The sequence below is a fragment of the Emys orbicularis genome, chromosome 2 (assembly GCF_028017835.1).
Source record: "Emys orbicularis isolate rEmyOrb1 chromosome 2, rEmyOrb1.hap1, whole genome shotgun sequence".
NCBI lineage: Eukaryota > Metazoa > Chordata > Testudines > Emydidae > Emys > Emys orbicularis.
The window spans coordinates 201,705,925-201,722,028 of record NC_088684.1 but is presented as its reverse complement, the minus strand read 5'-3'; the positions used below and the strand labels follow the sequence as shown (position 1 = coordinate 201,722,028).

Genomic DNA, 16,104 nt, shown 5'->3' with positions numbered 1-16,104 from the left:
TTGGTTCAGGAAAGCATGCAAAAATTAGATGTTTACCTAAACTTACCCTAACTGTTTTGGAGTAGAAATTGTCTTGAAATGCCTTAGAAAGAGCAATGAAAGCACACCCATTCTCACAGTATATTGATACTTCACCATCCAAACAAAACTATTTTTTGCAAGAACTACAGAGCTCCACAGAAATGAAAACAATCAGCACCACCACCACCACCACAACAGCTAACTAACCACTTTGACCTCTGTGTTTTGGGTGCAGTTGAAGTATTGATTAAAAGCTGGGTCAGTTTTTCTTTTATTTCAACCATCTTGTCCCTCTCTAGTAGTAGTTAATATCTTTTGGTTCCTTAAGCCCAACAGATTTGTTTGTAGAAACTAACACCAGATATGAAACATTTGCCAAAGATATTTTACTTATCTATGACGGTTGCTGTACAGCATTTGGTTGAAATGTATGAAGGGGCCAATAAACACAGTAGACTTAGATACATTAGATAGACATGTTCTTTGGTTAAATTCCTCACAAGTAACTGATAAATTTTGAAAGGCCACTGGAAGACAGTAGTGGAAGGACTGGTTAGTTCTGACTAGAACTTATCAGCAAGTCTGCACCCACACCGTCACTAAAATGATTCAGGCAGATTACTTTTTAGGATTTGGCCTTTAACTTACGTGTGTTGGTGAAATGTGCTCTGTAACTATCTCATTGAACATAAAATCTCCTTCCTGGTAGACTGTCTGCATAGAAGCCTCTCAGATTGTGCAGAGTCTCAGAGAAACCATGCATTGGGATGTCCCGTCTTCCATCTCTATTGATTCCATGAATAAGCTGTGAAATAATTTTCTTGTCTATATTTTAGTAATTTTGTGTGTTTTATCTTTACCTACTATATGCCCCAGAGTTCAGGACACCTAGAGTAGCAGTTTGCATGTAATTCGTGTCATATCCTATCATAAGCCTTCATTCTTCCAAAAATAGGGGAGGAAAAAAGACTTTTGCCTTGTGTGAAATGCCTTTTATTGCACTAATTTGAAATGATTCGATGCGATAGACAGCAGTTTATCAAAACAAAATCTCATTAAAGTCTGTTTGCACTTTGCCCTGAATCTCCTTTGAATAATACGATAGTAAAGCTTTCTGTGACCAGACAGTAACCTGCGGTAACCTGCGGTGTGTGTACATTTATGAGCGATGAATAAAACCATTGTTATCATTCTTAAATGTTGGCATCAATGCTGTGCTAATAACATTTGAAAGTTTCTGCTTTATCAGCAACAACTACTGGCAAATAATCAGCTGTTTTGTAATGGGACGCTCAGAAATAGCTGCTGAAGGAAGTTGAGTAAGCTTCATGCAAAAAGACACTGCTGCATTTATGATGATACTATTTTTGTTGAGTAAGGATGACATGACTGTTGTTTTTGCTTTTTAAATATACAATGCAATTAAGAATGATCAGTTTTCCCACACATACCACAAAGCCACTGAAGCATAAATGCTAATGACTGGACCCCCTTAAATTTTGAGTGACTTCCGCCGTTTTGGCAGCTTACAGTTATGAATGCATGTTTAATACTGCTGTGTGGCTTGTCATGTGACTGCAATTCTTACAGAGATTGCATGTGCCTCAGAGGTAATTGCTAATAAGTACCAAACTCTTTGTTTTAAGCTATAATGCTGATTTTGAGAATATTTTGGAATATGTATTTATTGCAGTTGTGTCATCTTTCATGCAATGTGTACCTTTTTTTAATGAGAAAAGTTCTTTCCGTGTGTATGTACATATTCTGTATCTAATAATGGTGGCACCGGTGGAGACCTCAGGATTAGAAATTGCAAAGCATTAAGGTTTGTAGAAGAATTTGTAATTTGCATTAATAGAGAAATAGCACGTGATCACATAAATAAAAATGACTGGGTTCTATACATACAAAAGAGCACATAGAAATGAAACATTAACTTGTGTAATATGCGTGTGGCTAGTTTTCGAGTATATAGCATCAACGAAGAAATATTGCTATTTGGACTGAGAGATTACTAAAATAGACTCATCCTGTTGCTGAAGATTATTTTTTTTATCATGACAGTAGTATTGGACACAATTACTGCTAGAAAAGTCAGAATCTTAATTATTGATACTTTTTTGTATGCAAAAAAGTGGTTAAATATTGCTAGGTTAGTCCTCGATGAGTGCTGTAGTGTTTTTTTTTTTTTTAGACTAAAATCTGCATAAATAAATGTTTACATAATAAATGTTAAGGAACCCTTTAGCCTTGCATAAATCTTTTCTATGTTCTTCTTCCCAAAGTTTCTCTAGTTCATTGTCTGTGTCTCAGTCTGAAAATGCAGTAAAAACAGTTATATATATTCTGCATGCCTGTATATTTTTATTAGTTTAGGGCCAAATCAACAGGAGTTTTGAATGCTTGCGACCGAGTAAGCCTACAGGATTTGGCCCTCATTTTCTAAGTGAGAATCTTACAGTCAAGTGGCCAATTATCAAACTGGAAAGTTGCTTTTATACTTTTCTCTTTGACCTGTATAATTCTTTCTGCTAGGAAGTGCATTTTATAGAGACAGTAAGCAAGTGTTGTTCTAAATGTAGCTTAGTCACTTGTGTCTCAGCAGGTTAGGCTTTGTCTACACACAAAAATTATAACACTTTAACTATACTGTTATAGTTGAAGTGCTACACAACCTGGAGAGTGGATGCAGTTACAGTGGTATAAAAGAGCCGTATGCTTCTATAACTGGTTCCTCTGTGTGGAGGGGAATAAGCTATACCAGTATACGGCACCTGTATAACTCGATCTGCACTAGGGGTTGTACTGATTTAATTATTTTGGTTAAAAAAAAAATCACCCTTCCAACTAAAATAGTTATACTGGTATAAAAACTCTGTAGACCAGACTTTAATGTTGCATAAGAAAATTGCTCCCTGAGAACATACAGTGAAATTTGCCCCTGTGCATAGAACCAGCAGAAGGCCTATGTATCGTTTAAGCCCCAAGTTTGTGCTAATCCTCCGCATACTTACACAAATCATAGATGTAACTCAAACGGCTTAAAGCCAAGTTACATATCTTTGTACTAAGGAGAGGAGTAGCAGGTAAAATAAATCTGTTTGCATTGTCAGCCTTTAAAAGAAGACCTGCCAGAATGGGAAAAATCAAAGGAACTTCTTTAAATTACTGATTTTTTTTCTCACTTTGAACTGCTTTTATAAAACCATAAATTGAATCTGAACATAATGGTTCACTTGCGAAAGACCTTTGGAAATTCATTACAGGGCCAGAACTTGAAAGATAGTCTCATGCAGTATATTTTAGTCATAATTTGACATCTCTGTTTGTTTTTGTAGGCTTTCAAAACTAAGGATGGCTACCTGGTGGTGGGAGCTGGGAATGATCAGCAATTTGTCACCGTGTGCAAGGTAATGATGTTTAAGATTGACAATATGAGGTATTTGCATTACATTAGTCTTTCAGCTCTGTAAAGAAAAGCAAATAGCAATAACTTTTTTTTAATGTTGCATGTTGTGATCATGGTGATAGTGGATTAATAGCATGATTTTCAGGGATGCTCAGGACCCAGTAGCTCCAGGTGATGGCAGTGGCAGTTGTGGGTGCTGCACACATTTGAAAACCAGGCCATAAGGTTTGGAGAGGTCTAAATTGACCAAAAATACTCCTAGCCTTGTGGGTAGTGAGCATCATATAAGGGCACGTCTTCACTAGCAGCAGAGCTTTAACATGACTTGTGTAGTCACGGCATAGCACTGGGAGACCACCTCCATGAGGGGAATAGCTACCAGCACTGGGAGCGCGGCTCCCAGCGCAGGTGCACTGTCTACACTGGTGCTTTACAGTGCTGAAACTTGATGCGCTTGGGGTGTGTTTTTTCACACCCCTGAGTGAGAAAGTTGCAGTGCTGTAAAGTGCCAGTGTAGACAAGCCCTGAGTCACACACTTGGGCCCTTTTGAAGAACGAAGACCAGACGAGTTGTGTCATTCAGTCCATGCTTAATACAGCCATAAATATGCTACAGGTGGGAATTTTCACCTGTATCTTGTGGCATTCCACTGATAGTATAGTGCAGATTCCTTTGGAACACAATTTAGTTTGTGTGGGAAGCCAACAAACATTGAAAAAGGGGCATTGTCACCCTTTACAGGACAATGGGCCCAGTTCAGCAAGGTAGTTCAGCATTTCCCTAACTAACTTTAAGCATGTGACTTGAATGGGACTACTCATGTGTTTAAAGTTATGCATGTGCTCATATACCTCACTGAATCTGGGCCTAAGAAAAATACATCCATTTTCTACCTCCTGTTTCTATTGAAAGTTCCCAGGAGAATCTTAGATTAACTTTTGAGATCTCAAACCTTTTATTACCTGTCTTTAAACACAGTTCCCCCCATCCCCAATGAATAAATTTGAAAAAAAGAAAAGAAAGCAAAGTTATTCTATCTCGAGAGTAGTTTGTGCCATGGCACAGTGTTAAAGACAGAAGAACACGCTAAAATCTAGCTGGTACAAATGGTGGATTATAAGTGGTATAGAGACTGTTTGGTTTTTCATTATAATTTTTCTCTTTTCTCCCCTCTGCTCCTTCAGAATAATAGAATTGTAGGGCTAGACGGGACCTCAAGAAGTCACCTAGTCCATTCCCCATATTGAGGCAGAATGAAATATACCTAGACCATTGCTAACAGTTGTTTGTTTATCCTGTTCCTAAAAACCTCCAATAGCGGGGATTCCACATTTTCTTTGTTTGTTTGTGAGAAAGTCACATGGGACTATATCAAAAGCCTTGCTAAAATCAATGTATATCACTGGGACAGTAACCCTGTCAAAGAAAGAAATTAGCTTGGTTTGGCATGATTTGTTCTTGAGAAATCCATGTTGGCTATTACTTATCACCCTGTTATCCTCTAAGTCAGTGGTGGGCAACCTGCGGGTCATGGGCAAGCTGATTGCAGGCGACAAGACATTTTGCAGATGTTGACCCCCCCGGGAACGGCGAGCTGCGGGGGGCCATGCATGCGGACGGTCAACGTCCGCAAAATGTCTCGCGGCCCGCAGTCAGCTTACCCTGATGGGCCCCATGCGGCCCACAGGCCACAGGTTGCTCACATCTGCTCTAAGTGCTTACAGATTGATTGATTGATAATATGTTCAGTTATCTTTCCAGGTATTGAATTTAGGCTGACTGGATTATAATTCCCTGGGTTCCTTTTGTTCCCTTTTAAAAGATAGGTATTATGTTTGGCCTTCTTCAGTCTTCTGGGATCTCACCCATCCTCCATGAGTTCTTGGAGATAATCACTAATGGTTCTGAGACCCTAGTCTAATGGTTCAAATACACTAGGGTGAATTTCATTCAGGCCCAGCTGACTTGAATACATCTAATTTATCTAAATATTCTTTAACCAGGTTTTCCCGATTTTGGCTAGTGTTCCTTCCCCCTTATTCACAGTCTCCTTATTTGTTTGTCATTTTGCTCACGCTCTTTGCTTCTTTTTTAGTCTGTTTTTGTCATTGCCTGTTCATTGCTCTTTTTGAGTCTTTTATAAGCAGAATGCAAAACCAGTAACATCTGGGTTGGAGTCAAACTTCTGAACCTATGATGTTTAAATGGGTTAGAAATTAGTCTCAACAAGTTTCCCCATTCCTACTATAAATAACCACACAAACATAAAGTTTATTACCAATTTAATCAATTTTAAATTAGTGCTTTATGAACCTCTCCACGTTCAATTTGAATGTGAATCCAAAAGCTTGGATGCTTATCCTAAAACTTACCAAGACCTTTTTTGGGCTGGCAATCTCATTAGATCAAGCTTCGTCACAAGATGTCCATTATTTTCCTGCTTTGACTATATTGGACTAATTTGCACTTCTATAGTGCTTCACATCCAAGTATCTCGAAGTGCAAAGCAGTCACAATTATCTGAAATTCACATAGCCAAAACCCCTTGTACTTAAAAACTGAGTCTTATTTCCCTTGAATTCCAGGTAACTGTGGCTGAACCTGGCACCTTGCTCCCTGGTGGGCTGCTTCATCTGCTTGGGTTTGTTCTCTTGGCCGCAGACAGCTGGCCAACTTCCCCAGGGTTGGCCAGCTCCACAGGTTTTCAGCACACAAGTCTCTATGCATTGAAATCTCTTAATCACTGTAAAATGTATAAACCCGAAGATGGATGACTGAATAAGCCAACTCTTCAGAGTTTAGGGTGACCAATAGAGCTGAGCGAATAATTGATTTTTCGGTTTGGTAGCTGAACTGAAAAATCCCCCCCAATTTTTTTGATTTGGGTCAACCTGAAATGGAATTTTTTCTCCCCACCAAAACAAAATATTGAAAAAAAAATGTGTAGGGAGCGATATATTTTTTTCTTTTTTTCATTTTCAGTAGCCATTTTTTGGCTTTTGGCTGTGCTTCACCATTTGAGGGGGACCTCTCTGCATCTCAGGAGAGTGGGGGAGCTCTGTCTTTATGAAGCGTCAGCAGTTAAAGAATTATACATTGAAGTGCTGTGGAGCTGGCCATCCTTGAGTAAGTTGTCATGGCTTTCTCTAATATGGGAGCTGGTTCAGTACGCTTTGAAGTCTGTGTTCAGAGTCAGGAGGCACTGGAGACCCAGAACATAGGCTTTTTAGCCTGCAGACTTCAAACCTAAGCCAGCTCCCATAATTAGTCAAGATCCCAATTACTCAAAGGCTTTGGAGTCTGCTGAGACCTTTGAAAAATCACGGTTGTACTATATTACTTAAATCAAACAACAGCCCAATAAAATAGGTAAGGGCAATACAGGGATCTATCCACCCACTTCTAGATGTTTAATGGTGCACAGTAAAGCTACACAACAGTTTAAGGCAGGAAGATTAAAAGAAAAGAAGAGGACTTCAACCAGTTTAAACAGTAAGGGGAATTTAGATAAACATCATGTAAATTACCTTGTTGGAACTGAGCCAGAAAACCAGGCTTACTACTCTTCTAATTTTATGAAAAGTGCCATGAGAACTTCAATTGTAACAGATGGTCCAGGTCTTCGTTTTATATCCCATCTTAAAGCGTTAAATACTATTAGAATAGGCTTATGCAAGACATTTCAGTATCTCCACAGTACTGTACTGCCACAGATGTGCAAAAATTAATATTTTCCATACACAAGGGGAAAAAATGTTGGTTCAGTTTTGAGCAACAGTTCTCATTGCGTTTTCATCCAAATCAGTTTTCATATCCTTATTTAGAAGGACTAACATTGCTACTCTTAAAGAATAATTATAGAGACAAACTGAAGTGGTTAAGATGCCCAGAAGCTCAGTAGGAATGCCTAGTTTCAAACCAGATGTAATGTTGTTAAAACTCTTAAAGGTTTGTCCCACTTTAAGATGAAGGTTACTTGTGGAACTAAAAAACGTAGGGAAAGGGAAGAGGTGATAAATTAAGAGTACTTTAATTGCCAGAAGGATCAAAATACTTAAGCTGCAAGAGGGACCCTCAGTAAATACAGAGAACATTAATTCAAATATTTGAACTGGTATCAAAGAGCCTTATTATGAAGGGTCAGTGTTAAAAATATGGAACATACGGAAGCTGTTGCCTGTGAAGACATTCACTACAGAGATGTAGCAGCCAGCCCAGAGCTGTAAATGATTACAGCCTTTCTGCCTCAACCATATGCTTTTGGACAAGTAATCTTAAAGAAGAAGAAGAAGAAGAAGAGGAGGAGAAAACCCACAAATTATTTGTTGAGCTAGATCTTTTGATATTTGATTAATTGCTGAAGACTTTCTGTGAAACTTCTCTATTTTCCACACACAAGCACAGAAGCAACATGTTTCATATTGATCAACAATTAAAAAAAAGTGTTCTAACGTGGGGCTACTTGGATCTAAATGTGAATTCTAAAACAAAGACACATTTCAGGAATGGGCTAATGTATATAACAAAAGAAAAATCCACAAATTTTGGAAATGAATAGTCCAAATGTATAATCTCCAAACATCCATTCTTAGGCATTTTGAAGGCCAGTTCTAGTGCAAGTGTGCTTGAAAAGTTAGGGAGTGAGGGGAACAGTCTAACTTTAAAATGATCACAGTGAAATAAACAAAACAACAATGGCAGGATGACACACAAAGGCCTTGTCTACACTACCAGGGTAAGTCGACCTAAGTTATGCTACTCCAGCTACGGCCATGTCTACGCTTACCGGGGATTGACACTGCTGCGACACTTCACTGCTGTGAAGACCTGCTTAATCGACTGCAGAGCACTCTCTGGTCAACTCCGATACTCCACTGGAACGAGAAGAGTAAGGTAAGTCGAAGGGAGAGCATCTCCCGTCGACGCAGTATGGTGTAGACACCACAGTAAGTCGACCTAAGCTATGTTATTCACGTAGCTAGAGTAGCATAACTTAGGTCTACTTACCGCGGTAGTGTAGACAAGGCCTACGTGAATAATGTAGCTGGAGTCGATGTAGCTTAGGTCAACTTATTGTGGTGTATACACTGCACTGTGTCGACGGTAGACGCTCTCCTGTCGACTTATCTTGCTCTTCTTGTTCCGGTGGAGTACCGGAGTCGACCAGAGAGCGCTCTGCGGTCAATTTAGCGGGTCTTCACTAAACCCGCTAAATCAATCCCCGCTGCATCGATCGCAGCAGCGTTGATCCCCGGAAAGTGTAGACATGGCCAAAGACAGGATGAATTGCAGATAAAAGGATAACTGTTAGAACTTGTGTTTATCACTCACATGAACAGTCATTCACTCAGAGCTGGACTGTGACCACACCTGATTCACGGACACAACTAAACAGTCATCAAATGATAATGACATTTGGTCACTGCCAATCTAGATTAGTAGAGATTAAAAGTTAGAGGCCAGATCTAGAGATAGCATCACCATCCAAGAGTCAGTTTTGTTATGGTAGTAGATATGAGGCATCCTTGAAAATATTTATCATGTTTAGATGGTGATACCTTGCAATGGCCAAGTGGAACCAGGATCAGCAAACTAGAATTCTCTCTCTCTCTCTCTCTCTGTAAGCAAGATGGAGAGAACTCGTATTATCTTTTTCTTTTTAGGAATTCTCCCTTTCCCTTTATAATGATATAGGAGTTGTTTTGATTTTGTCTTGTGGAACACAAATCATCCCATTAACTAACATCGATCTATTCATCTGTCTATCCAAACAACTGAGGTTAATACAGATACTGTAGGTCTTGATAACCCATATGGTCGTCTTCTGTCCTATTAATGTTCCTATAAAACTGCCAAACTCTTGTTGCCACATTTTTAAAAGTCCTTTTTCAGTCTAATTCCACTTTGTCGGTGCATTATCATTAAGTTTCCAAGACGTTAGGTGGGTGTTACTTTTACAAGATATATTTTTTCCTTTTTATGAGGTTACACCACCTTTTTTCTTCATTAATACTTCACTAAATAATAATGAAGAAAAATGACACCCCAAAGGAAAATATGTTTGCTTTTTATTGTCGTTTTAATACGAAACACTGAAATGGAAAAAAGCCCACTTAGACATAGCATTTCCCCTATCTACCAGAATTATCAAATACAATCAGCATATCTTTCTCTGTGATCCTGTGACACATAACTCAGTGTAGCATGGTCCCAAGGAACTGACTCTTTTTACAGTGCTATGTGTATGTGTCTGTCTGTCTCTCTACTGTTTCCCCACCCTGGCCACAGTTACATGCAATCTTTGTAATGTACTAGAATGTATAGTATCAGTGACTAGAGACACTGTTAATTAAAATTTCGAAGAACTGGGTGAATTTGAATAATGAAATTGAATTCTTTAAGCAAAGCGAGACAGAACTTCAATTAGTTACAGACATATCTAAGGTTTCAGAGTAGCAGCCGTGTTAGTCTGTATCTGCAAAAAGAACAGGAGTACTTGTGGCACCTTAGAGACTAACAAATTTATTTGAGCATAAGCTTTCGTGGGCTACAGCCCACTTCATCAGATGCATAGAATGGAACATATAGTAAGAAGATATATATACATACAGAGAACATGAAAAAGTGGAAGTAGCCATACCAACTGTAACAGGCTAATTAATTAAGATGAGCTATTATCAGCAGGAGAAAAAAAACTTTTGTAGTGATAATCAAGATGGCCCATTTTAGACAGTTGACCAGAAGGTGTGAGGATACTTAACATGGGGAAATAGATTCATAACATATCTAAGACACTTATGTTGCTTTCATCATCCAAAAATCAGCAGTAGCGTCAGTTACTCAATTTCACTAATATGTTGGGGGGTTTTGCCTGCAATTGTTTGTAGTATCAAGGCTCTTACAAAATGCTTAGAACTTTTGAACACTCCTGAAGTCCAAGTATGACAGTGGGTACTCTTTACAATTTCCTGTTTCCATTATGACAAAATCTTGCATAGCACAGAGCTTGAAGAGTAATTTTTTGAAACTCTTATTTATTAGGGATGTGTTTCATTTCAGTTGGTGAGAAAATGTGAAGGAAACACTAAAGTCATTCCAAAAAGTCTATTCACCAAACAAAGGCAAACATTAAAATAAAATTACACTGGTCTACAATTTTTGAGAAGTCGTCTGCTTCAGAGATAAAATGTGCTATTTATTATGTATTTTGATGTGCTGAATTCAAATATGACAATTAAAACAACTGATTGGCTACTGTTTCTAAGATATTTAAGTTTTTACATTTTATGTCTATGTACATTGTGTAGATAGTAGAGTTTTCATCATAAATTGTAAACCTAGGTCTTTTCATGTGTTTATGGTTGCTTTACATGATAATATTTCACCTGTCCTGTTTATGTAACACTTTAAAAATCAGCAAAAGGGTTATATAAATAAAATTTATTATGAAACAAAAGGCAAAAAACTATTCTGTACATACTTTAGTCCTATTCAGTGTCTACTCGGCGCTTCTTGGCTTGTCTCTTGTATTCATTAAATGGAGCATCTCTTGTCACTGTCCAGCAATAGTCTACAAGCATTGATGGGCTCCATTTGCCCTGATAGCGTTTCTCCATTGTTGCAATGTCCTGGTGAAATCGCTCGCCGTGCTCGTCGCTCACTGCTCCGCAGTTCGGTGGAAAAAAATCTAGATGAGAGTGCAAAAAATGTATCTTTAGTGACATGTTGCAACCAAGGCTTTTGTATGCCTTGAGGAGGTTTTCCACCAACAACCTGTAGTTGTCTGCCTTGTTGTTTCCGAGAAAATGTATTGCCACTAACTGGAAGGCTTTCCATGCCGTCTTTTCCTTGCCACGCAGTGCATGGTCAAATGCATCATCTCGAAGAAGTTCACGAATCTGAGGACCAACAAAGACACCTTCCTTTATCTTAGCTTCACTTAACCTTGGAAATTTTCCATGGAGGTACTTGAAAGCTGCTTGTGTTTTGTCAATGGCCTTGACAAAGTTCTTCATCAGACCCAGCTTGATGTGTAAGGGTGGTAACAAAATCTTCCTTGATTCAACAAGTGGTGGATGCTGAACACTTTTCCTCCCAGGCTCCAATGACTGTCGGAGTGGCCAATCTTCCTTGATGTAGTGGGAATCTCTTGCACGACTATCCCATTCGCAGAGAAAACAGCAGTACTTTGTGTATCCAGTCTGCAGACCAAGCAAGAGAGCAACAACCTTCAAATCGCCACAAAGCTGCCACTGATGTTGGTCATAGTTTATGCACCTCAAAAGTTGTTTCATGTTGTCCTAGGTTTCCTTCATATGGACTGCATGACCAACTGGAATTGATGGCAAAACATTGCCATTATGCAGTAAAACAGCTTTAAGACTCGTCTTCGATGAATCAATGAACAGTCTCCACTCATCTGGATCGTGAACGATGTTGAGGGCTGCCATCACACCATCGATGTTGTTGCAGGCTACAAGATCACCTTCCATGAAGAAGAATGGGACAAGATCCTTTTGACGGTCACGGAACATGGAAACCCTAACATCACCTGCCAGGAGATTCCACTGCTGTAGTCTGGAGCCCAACAGCTCTGCCTTACTCTTGGGTAGTTCCAAATCCCTGACAAGGTCATTCAGTTCACCTTGTGTTATGAGGTGTGGTTCAGAGGAGGAGGATGGGAGAAAATGTGGGTCCTGTGACATTGATGGTTCAGGACCAGAAGTTTCATCCTCTTCCTCTTCCTCGTCTGACTCAAGTGAGAATGATTCTGGTGCATCAGGAACCGGTAGTCCTTCTCCGTGGGGGACTGGGCGTATAGCTGATGGAATGTTTGGATAATGCACAGTCCACTTTTTCTTCTTTGACACACCTTTCCCAACTGGAGGCACCATGCAGAAGTAACAATTGCTGGTATGATGTGTTGGCTGTCTCCAAATCATTGGCACTGCAAAAGGCATAGATTTCCTTTTCCTGTTCAACCACTGGTGAAGATTTGTTGCACAAGTGTTGCAGCATATGTGTGGGGCCCATCTCTTGTCCTGATCTCCAGTTTTGCAGCCAAAATAAAGGTGATAGGCTTTCTTAACCATAGTGGTTATACTGCGCTTTTGTGATGCAAAAGTCACTTCACCACAAACATAGCAGAAGTTATCTGCACTCTTCACACAAGTACGAGGCATCTCTGCTCACTTTGGCTAAACAGAAATGTGTCCCTTTGCAAAATCAAACACTGACAAATAAGAGAGCACGACACTGTATGATTTCTAGAGCTGATATAGGGCAATTTGTTCAGCAGAGTGATGTAAGCTTCGTTATGATTGCATCACCCATGACTTCTAGGAATAACATGATGCAATTCATATCATGTATGACGCAATACCAGCTTCAGATTGCATCATTCATTGTTTTGCCTAAAAAGCAAGTACTGTCCAAACCCAGTCATAGATTTATTCATAGATCCAGTCCAAGATGTATTTTAGTCATTTCTGGTTTAAATTGAGATCCCTTCCCTTTATAACTCACTTATCCTCCGCCATTCCCAAGTCAAGGGTCGTATATACTGACCCAATAGCGTATCTTGAAAACTAGAGCCAGTCAACAATTTTAAGCATCATTTTCGTTCTCAGTAACCCAGAATTAGTAAAGTTTGACTACATTTATTTCAGAAGCATTTTGGCTGTAGAGCAGTGTAATAGAAAGAGCGATGGACTGGGATTTGGGTTTCCAGTTCTTTTCCCATCTCTTTCCCAGCTTGCTGATGACATTGGGTAGGTAATGTATCCTCTCTCTTTCTTCATGGCTGTTTTATTTTTAAAAAGTTAACTAAAAGAAAGGGTGATTAGCAAGTTACCTTATGTCCTTATTGTTGTATCCTTGGGACCTATGAATTTGCTTGGCTGCACATGGTCTTTATATTTACCTGCTAAACGTGTTTCTTATTCACTGTATTTTTGTTTTCATTTAGATCCTGAATTTGCTTGAAGTTAGTAAAGATTCCAGATATAAAACTAACAAACTCCGAGTGCAGAACAGGAAAGAGCTTATTGAAATATTATCAGCCCGGTGAGTTTATTAAACTGGAAAATATTACCGTAGTATATTAATCAACATGGTAATGTACAAAAACGTTGTCTCATAATTTGCAAGTTTGCCACTACTTTTAATCTTTTGGAGTATTTTCTTTTTGTAATTTATTTAGACACTTACTTCTTTTAAAAATGTTGTGTTTCATGTATCGGACTAGTAAGTGAGCAAGCAGCTAAGTAATAGCTTTACATTAAAGTTACACCATGGCTTCAGTAACCTGGATCTCATTTAAGAAGGCAGTGCTTTCCACTTGCACTTCTGGTCGGTTGTGGATAAGGGTCACTCTTGGACAGAAGGCTCTTGGTGTTGAATTTGCTGCCTTCAGGGATGGAGTTTGAAGTTTATTCTGAGGGCTCTCAGTTCCAAGGGATCTTCTACTTCGGAGATCTTAACCTACTGTTTCTGCATTGAGTTAACCTAAGAGTTCCTGGAAGACCTGCAGCCATTTAGTTCAGATTTTCTAAAAGACCTGAAGGTCATCCTGGTATGTTTAAGATCTCATGTCTGTGGAGTCCTCCTCTACTTAGATGAAGAGGATGGTGATTATGAAAAATAGGAGGAAGAAGACTGCCAGGACCATCTATTTGCTTTGTGTCCTGTTCTGGATAAGAATGTGGGCTACCCATCTGTATAACCCAACACAGAGATAACTTCAACAGCTCTCAGGACTTGTTGGAGTGAACAGCAGAGACATTAAGTCTTGAGCTTTCAATGGTCCAAGAAAAGGAACCACCAATATTTTGATATTTTAAGACTGGGGCATGTGTCAGTGCCTATAATTCTCTATTATTCACAGAGCAGATTATTTGTGCACTAGAGAACCTCCTTTCCACTTCACCTGGTTACTGTATGTTTTGGTACCAATTATCTTTTTTTTCAGTTGTAATGAAATGGAATTACTTTGCACTCATGGGATCCTAAAGAATATTTAATTCTTCCCTGAGTGATTGCTCCTGTGTATTCCACAGTAGGTGTACGTGCTCGCCATTTGCACCGGTGCCGGAAGTTTTTCCCCTAGCAGTACCTGTAGGGGAGCGCTCCAGCGACCCCTGGAGTGGCGCCTCCATGGCGCGGTATAAGGGGTGCTGCGAGCTCCCCCCATCCTCAGTTCCTTCTTGTCACCAGTGAAAGTGCTTCAAAACTGCTCTGCTCCAGCTTTGCTGTAGCTCGTCCTCAAAACTGCTTGTTCTTTCAGTGCATGGTCCCTGTAGTTAGTTAGTTAGTTTAGTTTAGCTAGAGCGCCCAGGCCGGGGCATGCCCCATGCCCCGGGTTTTAAGTCGTTCAACACTTGTAGGTGATCTATGCCACTGAGTGATCCGCACACGGACTGTCTACGCTGTTTGGGGGAAACCCATCTCAGCGATCACTGCAAGATTTGCCAGTCGTTTAAGCCTCGGACGAAGAGAGAAAGGGACATTAGGCTCTGGGCTATTCTGATGGAGTCGGCGCTGACCCCGGCTCTGGTGCGCCACTCTGAGTTGGCACCGGGCACCATGGTCTCGATGTGTGGCGACCCTTTGGCGCCCTCGACTAGTTGGCACCGCTCCCTGTCCACAGGGCACGTCAGGAAGGCTAGAAAGAGGCCTTCTTTGCTGCGGCACTGGAGTAAACCCGGGACAGAGGCTAGACCCATGTCGGGCAGTCCTTGATCCCCACCGGTCTCTAGGCCTCCAACTCAAGTTGAGCGGAGTAGCCCGGCTCATTTGGAATCAGGCCTCCCCGGATGTCCGGATGCCCTCCACACGAAGGCCCTGCAGGCGGCCTGGGATGTTATGTCCATGCTGGTACCGGGAGCACTGCCGATGTCGGCCCCGCGCTCCAGAGGCAAGTTGCCGCTGGGATCTCTGCAGTCACCCCCGGCTCGGTACCAGTCTTGGTCAACGGAACATTCCCAACGCCGTTTGCCGCCCAGCGACTGTTCAGGGGAAAGTCCACGTGGATCACCCTTGACGCCCACCAGACTGTCTGGTTGGGTTCCGTCTGACCGAGACTCTCGGCATAGCTCCACCTCGAGGAGTGAACACCAACAGGACCGAGGCAGACAACGCCAAAGGTCCTCGTCTCGGAGGGGCTATCGCAGCTGTTCACGGCATGAACGTTGACGTCATTCCCATTCGGTATCCTGCTCCAGGATCCCGCCACAGCATCGCCTCCACAGTCCCGGGCATCGATTGCCGGCGTGGGTCCGCCCACCAGAGCCAATCACAGAGCAGTTGTTACCGACAGTACCGGTCCTCCACGTCGGGATCGCGGTCCCGTGATCGGCATCTCTCCTGGTGCCACTGATCCTCCCGGTCCAGGGACAGTGGCAGGTCGTATGTCAGCCTGAACTCCCTTCGTAGTCATCCATCGATGGGCCAGGCCAGCCAGGCCGAACAGCTGGCTCTGCCGGTGCCACATCAGGTGCAGTGGCACTGGGCCCTGTGGCCAGTCCAATGGTACCAATGGGCACCGTGACCCCCAACGCAGCCCCCGGTGGGGGCTTGCTCGGTGGCCGGAGCCTCAGAAGGACCATTGGCCTCCCTCTCCAGACCTCCAAGGAAGGAGTCGGTGGGACGTACATCCTCGGCACTGTGCCCGGAG

The 16,104-nt window shown here is 41.2% G+C and overlaps 1 protein-coding gene across 1 annotated transcript in view; it reads left to right on the top strand.

The window, feature by feature from the left end:
* SUGCT (succinyl-CoA:glutarate-CoA transferase) overlaps positions 1–16,104 on the top strand; it is a 503,164-nt gene that overhangs the window by 196,822 nt on the left and 290,238 nt on the right. Inside the window, exons 10-11 of the mRNA XM_065399115.1 lie at positions 3,360–3,431; positions 13,399–13,496. Coding sequence (XP_065255187.1) covers positions 3,360–3,431; positions 13,399–13,496 — 170 coding nt within the window. The remainder of the gene's footprint in view (positions 1–3,359; positions 3,432–13,398; positions 13,497–16,104) is intronic.